The sequence below is a fragment of the Anarrhichthys ocellatus genome, unplaced genomic scaffold (assembly GCF_004355925.1).
Source record: "Anarrhichthys ocellatus isolate YVR2014 unplaced genomic scaffold, GSC_Weel_1.0 scaffold35, whole genome shotgun sequence".
NCBI classification, from domain to species: Eukaryota; Metazoa; Chordata; class Actinopteri; order Perciformes; family Anarhichadidae; genus Anarrhichthys; species Anarrhichthys ocellatus.
In genome coordinates this window covers 1501506-1511506 of record NW_022280065.1, presented here as the reverse complement: position 1 = coordinate 1511506, position 10001 = coordinate 1501506, and the positions used below count along the sequence as shown (strand labels likewise).

General features: G+C 43.1%; 1 protein-coding gene across 3 annotated transcripts in view; it reads right to left on the bottom strand.

Moving 5' to 3' along the window:
- Positions 1-10001, bottom strand: part of osbpl10a (oxysterol binding protein-like 10a) — a 60981-nt gene that overhangs the window by 25281 nt on the left and 25699 nt on the right. For all 3 annotated transcript variants that reach the window (XM_031866452.1, XM_031866451.1, XM_031866453.1), the window contains one exon: positions 2980-3220. In XM_031866452.1, coding sequence (XP_031722312.1) covers positions 2980-3220 — 241 coding nt within the window. The remainder of the gene's footprint in view (positions 1-2979; positions 3221-10001) is intronic.

The following is a 10001-nucleotide window of genomic DNA, read 5'->3' as shown; positions in this document are numbered from 1 at the left end:
GAGTCTGTCTCGACAAAATGAGCGGAAATAGCCCTCAGGCCGGGTCTCTGCTTTGACAGTTTGACTGACAGGAACCTGGAAAGTGTTCGTGGACCTCCTCCGACAATACTGGACTCGTATACAATGGACACAGGAGCAGGGGTGCCCCTGCCCGAAGGCGAGTGAAGTGTGAATGAGTTGTAACTATAGTGAGAACTGAATTTTTTGAGAAGGTTATTCTCAAGACATTTGGAGGTTAATAGGATCCTGGGAGTTCATTTCAAGATGGGTTTTTTTTTTTTTTTAGGGGAAACATTTCTGGAAAATGTTCAAGTATTTACAAGAAGCTGGTTTACAAACAATTTATGGCATACTTTGACGCTTTCTCTGAGATGTCACAATAAAGCACCAGAAGCAGAAACACTCAGTGGAGCCATTGATGTCTGGGCCATTGGATAGAGACATGCAGGTGAATCAAATGGCCGTCGCCGATCGAACAGCGGAGAGACAAACATTCATGCAATAGATTTCTCCAATGGCTCTACCTTCCATTTCTGGGCTGTGACATCGATAGATTTTGTGATGCTTTCACATCCAACTCTTACCCTAAATGTTCTTCTTGTACCTTTCGCTTTCTGTTCAAAAAAATGATCTTTAACTGCAGGGGGGGGGGGGGGCTAGTTTGCAAAGTCAATTTCCTTTATGGATTTTAATTTCCTTAAAGGAAAATGTTCTGCGTGCGGTGTGAAAGAGAGAGGGTTGGGCTTCAAGCTCTTTATTGCAGTGACACAGGGGAGTTAGAGCGACCAGTGAAGATCCTCCGTGATCAGCTGATAATATGCTGTCTGGTTTGTGACTGGCCGGTTGTTGGTGGGAGTTTACAAAGATCCTTCAAGTTCTTTGACTTTCTTTGCAATTGCTGGAGTTGACTCAGACCAGCTGCTCTGGTTTTGTAGTAATAGGAGCCTGGAGGGACTAACGTGCCAGCCAAACTCAGTCCAACCTCATGCTCGGCTCTCTACCAAAGAGGTATCTTGCCCATGCAGTGGCAAAGCTTTCCTGTGTGGGCGTAACAAAACCATTCAACCAACCAACCGACTGGCCAGCCACTCCCTTCATCAGCTGTACCAAATCTGGATGCTGCTCATGCCGGTGGGCCACACTACCCATCAGTGGCAACACCAAGGATCCTAACAAAAAAACTCCTCACTGAGGTGTGGGGGGTACATGCCGGAAGCGGGGAGCAGCTGGACCCCCACAGGACTGATCAGCCAGGCAGCGGAAGGAAAGAGGTTTGTACTTGCGGCCCGGTGGTCCCACTCCACACCACCCCCTGTCTGATGAACAGGTACAGGGCAGCATGGCTGTTGGCGCAAAGAGAAGACCGACAAACTGTGAGGACCAGCGGATTGGCGGGGATCCGGCACCCGCCCCAAACCCAGACCCACAAAGACTTTCCAAAAGTCATAAATGGAGGTGGACCACATCTTTTTGGCTTAAATACTCGACCAAAAATGTGCACCTGTAGGGCTTTAAAGGTGGCAACTGTTGTTAGTTTGGATTTACAACAGGGACTTTGAAGTCAGAACAAAAGCATGCATCAAAAACCATTCATCCACTTTACGCTGTAAAGTATCCCATACATTCCTCTCCCTAGCCTCATCCTCCAGCTCTTCCTCGGGCATCCAAAGGCGTTCCCAAGACGAAACATCCACAGAAACATCTCAAACAACTCCTACAGTAGAATCCACTTCTACCAATTTAGAAGTAGCACATTTAACGCTTTATTAGCCATTTAGTACCATTAAGTTTGTACAGTAAGTCCATTTTAAACACAATTCCATGAAAAAGTCCAGCAAAGCTACTGAATGGACTTTGAGGTGGGATCGTTTTGTCAACAGCAGATAAGTGGTTTACTTTGCAAGTGTTTGAGACATTTCTATGGGCAACATTTTTGGCCTTGAGTTATGAGTCAGATCCATTGTAACTGCTGTGAATCCAAACTGACTACATCTTCCAAAAAAGGAGCAAGTTACACATTTTCACCAGCCACCTTTCAGTCCTACAGACAGCGAGTGTTTGGTGCTCAATACAGTTTCAGTGGAGTATTTCTTTAAATCAGCTCTACTTCTTTTTATTGGAGAACACAGTTATGGTGTTGCTCTACAGCAACTTGAAAACTGTAAATGGATCATAAATATTCCTCTGAACTTGGGAAAATCTGATCTGTCTACAACTTTTGAAGGATTTGACATAATCTTAACAGAGACCATTTGTTCTGCATTTGGGGTCTTAATTCCACCCAAGGCACTGTTCCCTACTACTTGCTTTTATGCCGATAGAACCACCCTCAGGCTGAAAATGGTTTGAATAGAAAAAACTTTATTGGATCCATAGTGATCTGGCACAGAGCGGATTAAACATGGCAGAGGTCTGACATTTTAGGCACCAGTGTGGATTCCTTTGGCAAAGAGTTAATCCTTTGAGGAGATTTAAAAGTGCATAGTATTAGTCATAGTATTTAGGTTTACTCACTCGCACATAAACTGATTATTGTCTGACATGCATGTAGGAAGACAGTCTGAAATGCTTTCACGGATTCTGTAAAGAGTACCGACAATAAAACCGTGTTCTTACACACTTCACATTCATGCTTGTTCTTGGCACGACCATTTTAAGGAACTATTGTCATTCCAACGCAATTAACGAGATTGAAGAGTCACAATAATTAATTGAAAACAGCAAAGAACAACACTGATAACTACAAACTAAGACAAAAAACAGAAATGGAACGAAACAAATGCAACGTTCAACAACATTTACTACAAACATTGAAGTTCATGGTATCCATCAGGCAGGGACAAGAGCCACAGTCCAGCTGCCCCAGAATGCTGGGGCTGGGCTCTGGAGGAGGGGACTGGAAAGACAAGAGGGATGGGGGAGATGGAGGGATTGGGGGCTCCAGTAGCAGCACTGGAATGGGGCCAGGGGCGGACTCACCGGAGGGGGCTTCATGGGCGGCGTAGTTGCACTGGGAGGCGTGGGACTGAGGTGGCCCCTGGCTGTGGCTCTGGGACTGTTGGAGGATGTTCAGGCACTCTCCCAGGCAGCTGAGTGTGGCGGCCGACGTGGCCTTGAGCAGCAGCAGGTCCTGGTCCAGACAGGAGAGAGGGCCTCTGGTGGGCAGAGAGTCAATGGACTGGACCAGGTTCTTCTGCTGGCCCTCTGCTTGGGACATCACCTGGGGGACAACAGTGAGTTGCATCATTCAAATACATCATCAACAGTCACATTACTCAACTCATCAGCGAGCCACTGGTTTAAAGAGATGGATTGGATTATTTTACATAATATGTTACTAGTTACTCAGGTAGCAACAATGAGTCCTGTAACTGAATCTCTCAGCCAGCCTTACCAGACAATATAATATGCTACAATGCAACGGCTAGGAAATCAATATCACTACCAGTGAGTAAGTTACAATATATCATTTAATATAAAATAAACTAAAGAAACCATCCATTTAACTCTAACTGTACTTTGGCAGGATTTACTGATGTTTGCTTTTCTATTTCTGCCTATTTTGAATCATTCACTTTAAGGAACAATAACTTCAGTGGGTAATTACATGTCCTTTTAAAGGAATAAGTTGGTGGTATTTGGGGTTTTCTCATAACATGGGTGATATGTTTCTTCATTTAAAAGAACATGGGCACTGCAGTGTATTTAGAATCAATTTCCATGGATAAATATAAAGTAGTGCAACAAATGTGTATTCATCCGCAGCTGAAAATAGTCCCAAAAGAATGTACCATTTAATCCTCGTTGACAATTTTCTGGTAAAAACTACAATGCCCAGCTGTTCTTGAAAATGATTTGGCCTTTTTAGGTGATGAAACTATACATGCGTGGCCTGTATTTAAACATGCATGTCATGGTCATCATTTAGGACAACTCAATTTAAATTGTGCACAATACAATTTAGAGGTTGTTTGGATAGATGACATTCGTCAACACAACCAAGAATGCAGATACACGCATGTGACACAAGATCTTCCACCATCTCATACATACAGTCTTACTTGTGCGTAGGAAGTGACACAACTTAGCATTAATTCTAGTGTTGTCACCTCAGTCTTGACTACAGGCACAACCATCTGCTCCAAGACGGCAGTGCCAAAAAAAGAAGCTGCTAAAACTCTTCAAAACAAAACAAAAAAGTTCTCCCCTACGCTCCTACAGAAACACAAAACATTTCTTACTGAGAGTTATATCTGTATGACTCACCTTTCAGAGTCTAAATGTATCACAAAGGAAGAAGATAAAGTCGGTGCTCGCTAGCGGGTAATACACTCCTCTCGAGGCTAATGAATCTGGGTTGTATATCAGCCTGGAAATGTTGTATTCATTAATATTGTATGGCTTCACATACCCTCGTCCTCCACACGCACTTCAATAGCACATCTGTCTCCATGCATCAGCACTCAGAGCTGTTTGGGAGTCACTGAGAGCTGTTGTGGTGAGGTTATATATGGTTTAGACATTCATGTAAAGCTGTCCAATTATTCAGCTATTTATTCAGGTCTGATGTTGAATTCCTCAGACAGATGGAGCTCATGGAAGTTCATACAGATGTTTTGATACCTTTTCAGTCATGAAAACTGCCGGTTAGTATGCGTGTGCCAAGAGACAGACACACACAAGTTTAAGAGATAAATTAGTAATTTAAAGCAGGAAACAAAGAGGAGGAAACCAAGCATTTATGGGGTCAGAAACAGTGAGGGCAACTATAAAGTAAGGCATCTAAGCTTCATCACACACGACACATGTCGTAAAACATCATAAATACAACCTGGTCTCATGTTGACAACAGGGTCAATAATAAGAGTCAGAGCCACCTTCAAGTATTCAAATAGAATGTTACACACATTAAATATGAATGTTTCATATACAAAACAAATTTCTTCTTCTGTATTTTCCCAATACAAACTAGCTCATAATTGTAACTGAAAAATAAAAACTAAGTTTGATTTTGTAGATAATATTGCTCTCTGTATGTTAACAGATATATCGTTGGTACTCCTTGTCATTCTTTGGTGTATATGCAGGTCACGCTGTTGGACATGAACATAGAAGGAACATATAATTGCAGCAGACATCTGCTACAAAGCAAAGTCAGTGGATTTACAGTAATGGCAGCTCCCGCCACACAAACACAAACCTCTCGGAGCCAACCGGACCAGCGATGCTTCCAGAAATAGCCTAACCCCACTGATCCAGCTCTGCTGCTGCAGCGTAAGTGCCCGGTGGTGCTGCTGCACTGAGAGTCGAGGCGGTTGATGAGTTCACATCAGCCGTGACAAGTTGGCTGTGGAGAGATGGTAATGTGCTCTGACTCCCACTGTCACACAGCCAGTGGAAAGACAGATGCATGCATGGATGGACAGACGGATGGGAGGCGACAGCATGAAAATGGCCTGAACATTCAAACCAGGACCTCACCGATATATTGGCGCTTCAATGTTACATTTCAGAGATATAAGAATCTGAACTGCGATTTTTAGTCTACACTGAATATATTTCAAGTGTCAGAGTAAGATGCCGCTATCGTATTGTCTAAAATAATTGCAATAAAACAATATCATTGTTGCCACTGATATAATGATGATTTAGCGTAATAATGCAAGAACACTCTTTCAATGAGCACTCTTCATTTTTAGGAATATTCAGACAGTGTAATTGGAATGTGAACATATTAAAACATCCTAAATAAATATATTAAATAAAACCACAGAACCAAAACAAATAGAATGGACTCTCTGGCTTTGAAAGTAAAATGTGCAATGTCTGCATAATGCCCAAGTCTCGCAATGGTCGGAAAAAAACAGCCGTATTATCTGCCGTCACGTTGGCTGAAATGTTGGTGACATTCTTATGTAAACACACACGCAAGTAAACAAAACGGTCAATATTAAAGTAAGCAAAAATGATCACGGTCATGTCCCAATAGTGTTATAAGTCGGCAATGTGAACGCTTTTGAGGTCGTGTCCATATAGTGTGAGATATGTCGATGGCGTTATTATCGTGACGGGCCCAAGTAGAACCCTAACTCTGTGCTGCTGCTGCTGCTGCTCACACTGTGTGTTTGAGCCTCCTGTCTGGTGTGAGGATGGTTCAGTGAGTGCGGGTGGGTCGGGGATCAGCAGGGCAGAGCTGAGGAGACAGATCATGTGGAGATTCACTGAGGTGCAAAGACCACTTCCCCCTCCATGACTGTTTGAAAAAGAGCCAAAGTTGTATGCATCTGTAGCTGGGGGGGGCGTTGGAACAGAGTAGTGTTCATGAATATTATCATGTACACCACAAGGTTCCCAACGTTTGACCATAAATCCACCGATAATCAGCACGCGGCAGCTCTCTGGTCTCTACCGTGTACAGTGTTGCGTAAATCACAGTGCAAGCGCGCTCCTTGACTGTTGACTCGAGCTCCGGCTCTGTGCCATCCCCGCCAGGCAGGTTTATGGGCCCGTTACGAATAAAGGGAGTAGAACAACAAAGTGACATGAGGAGGGAGGGAGGAAGAGAAAGAACAGTGGACGAGGAGAGAGAAGCTAAATGACGGCACGTACGAGTCAGATCGCACGAAGCGGCAACCCAGTTCTTCTGAACCAAAAGAGAGAATGAATCACGCGTCATGGAGGGCCTTGTTTTCTCCGTCTGCAGATAAAACACAAGCACCAAAAGGAGTGTTTGTTTTGCATAACGATCGCACCATCTGCTCCGTATTAACTCAAACTGTCCCCCGGTTCACTTGAGACAGACTCTGCTCCTGAGAGGTGACAAATTACTCTCCGCTCACACCGAACGAGATTTGCTCTCTTTCTGTCACAGAGGGAATCACTTAGGCGAGATATTCTTAGCGAGAGGAAGCAGACGCACAGTGTGGCGACTCCGAGTGGGGATTTTAACAACTTGAAGCCAGCCAGGTCGTCAATGAGCGAGAAGGGGCCATGAAATAAAGATCTTTGCATGAAATATTGATGCTACTCCGGCGGTGTCACCAGAGTGACAGGCAGAAGAAGCCGACGAGCCGCTGAGGTAATTGCTAAGTTTTGAATGCACAGTTTAGCGTGGCAGTCTACCCCCTCACTGTACCAGTCATAGGAGAGGAGACGCAAAGTGCTCACATCCCACTGTGAGGTTTCAATTACACGACAGGTTATTAGGAAAGCAGAGTATTTTTTTGTTCATGCGATGCATTAGAACGTCCTATTTGGGAGACGTCATACAAAGCTGCCTTGTCCCAGTTTGAGAGTGCAACTAAATGAGAGCCATCTTTGTTTTTGCGCAGCGAGGATCAGATAGCTACAAGTGAAAGACTGTCCTCTTATTTATCCCTGTAACAATGATGAACAATAAATAGTTAAAGAAGAAGATATATACACATTTTCTGTCTGCTTTCTCGCCGTCTTCATACGGGTAATTAGTCGACGGACTGAAAATGTATAGTTTCTTCAGCCGAGATGGCAAATATTCACTGGTTCCAGCATTTCAGAAGTGAGGAGTTGCTGCTTTCGGCCATTTCATCATCGTAACTTGAACGCTCTCAATGTTCTTGGGACTGTTCGTCAGACAAAATAAGTCATTTAAAGGTAACCTTAGTAGCACTACAGGGATGTTCATGTCGCGATACACATTCCTGCCAATGGTTTTACACTATTCCACTGATCTACAGGTTGCCTTAATGTGCCAAGACTGCAAGCTAGTAAAGATAGAGGCAAACAATACAGGAGCAGCTGCAGGACAAAACAAGTCAGTAAGTATCCGTATCCATCAACATCTTCCACGGTGGCCGACATGACCTCTTCCCCGTCAGCGTCTGTTTTTCTCCTCTGTGCCAACAGTTTGCACGGGGAAGTAGTGTTGAAAGCCTCTCGTCTCTCCTTGTCCATGTTTCTTCCTCCTTCCTTACCACTAAGTCATCTTATCTCCATAATTCAGCAGCCGGATGCGTGGCTGCCTGGCAATGATCCAAAAAGCACATTTCAACTATAACCAAAAGCGTGAGAGCAAAACGTGCTGCAGCTCTACATCTATAGTTGGCCAGTCGGGCATAAAACCATGTTTTCATCATGTGTATCATTTTCGCCTTCGCAAACCCAACTTTAGGTCCAATCTATGGCAATTAATCACTACACATCAACAGCAGAAAGGCTGTTAAGAAGAGACAGGAACAAAAACGATTCTCTCTTGAAAGATAAGCAGAGAGCAGTGAATGACTGTGCTGGATGTATGGAGATGTGGCAGATGAGGACGAAGTGGTCACCAGACCCGACAGGTCTGGTGACCGAGGCGGAGAGAATTAAACTTCAAACTAAATCAAAAACTGATTGGAAATTTCAAGCGGAGGGGTTTTTAATTAACTCAGGATGTGCTTGCAGGTCTGTAAATGTAAGCTCTTATGGAAACGGTGGTAAAATCAAAATGCATACATTCAGCGATTAGCAGGACGACATGGACAGGAATATCAAATGTTCCATATGGACGAGCTCGCTGGCACAATTTATCTTCTTTGCACACACGGACACTTCTCATATGTCGGGTGCCGCACACACTGACCCCAATTAAACAATATAAGCTCCACGAGCTCTTCCCTCTGTCACCGGCCATGTTAATCAGTATTGATATATACCATAAAAATGCCAACAAAGCTGAATTTACAGTGAAGACCGAGTACACTGCAGTCGCTGTCAAGCTTGCAAGGAGGCCAGAAATATCTGCTGAACCCACTGCACCAGTGTCCCACCTGAGACCAGTGCAGAGACTCTGAAGGCCACACGGAATACTAAATGATCAGACAAAACGTTCTTGAAGTGTTTTCTGTTAAAACGCAAGACTTTGTTTGATTAATATTTAAGGTTTGAATCCAGTTTATCATAACTTCTTATTGGTCATAGCAAAATCAAGTTAATTGGTAAGATCTGGGAATGCAGCAACATCCAACAGGCATATTATACAGACTTCAAACAAACCCCATGGTCGGACAAACTGGTTTAGAAAAGTTTAACAGTAGAAGTATATCCAAACATGGAAGACTAGAGGGACCACTAGCAAGGTTACAATGGATGCCAAGCAAAGACATTGGAACGCTAGTTTTCAGTAGTTTGGCTAGCTCGTCTACTTCTAGCGTAAGAAGTTAGTCAGAGAAGCAACGAAGTTGTCCTTGAATATTTTGTACAGTTTACAGCGAAGGAAAAAGTTGGTAAAGCTTGTTAATCAACCTGCTGTGTTTGTTTGTATTAAGTTGACAAATAAAGCCCTTTATCACTGGGATTTGGATGTAAATTAAAAAAAAAATTCAAATGTCAAAATGACAAACTTCTAAAAAAAAAATAAAAATAAAAAAATATGCCATTTGGGAATATTCACGACAACACAATCATTTTGGAAAAGTTTCTGTATTTCATCTGGTATCATTAAATGTCTCCAATTCTTTAATGTGTGGGTCTGTCAGCAAAAAGACTATATAATTATATTAAGAAGAGGAAATGGCTAAATGGCGTAGTGGAAAGGCAAAAGAAATGCATAAAACATCTTCATATCCAGTGTGGGCTACAGTACATCAGTTAAATAATAGCTTGCGCAGGAAGATTAGCTCGCTAGGGGAAAGCTAGCCAGGCTACTCCCGTTGCTCACATGACCCGCGCACACATTCCGATCTACCATACTTGCCTTAGTTGTGTGCCGTTTCTGTGCAATTAGGGATTTTTACAACTGTGTTGTTGCTGCGTCACAGTGTTCCCAGACCTCAGCAATGAATTTGGATGTAACAACTGATAGAAATGACGACCAAGTCTATTAAAATAAGACCAAAGTTGTAATAACTGTCATGTTGCTTTGGCAAACCCATCTCCACTTGTTTACTACCTTTCTGTGAAACCCCTTTTAAAAAGGCAAACACAAAAAAACTCCCTCCGTTGAATTTGAAGTCTCGAGGCCCAGGGTTAAATTAATATTGTTA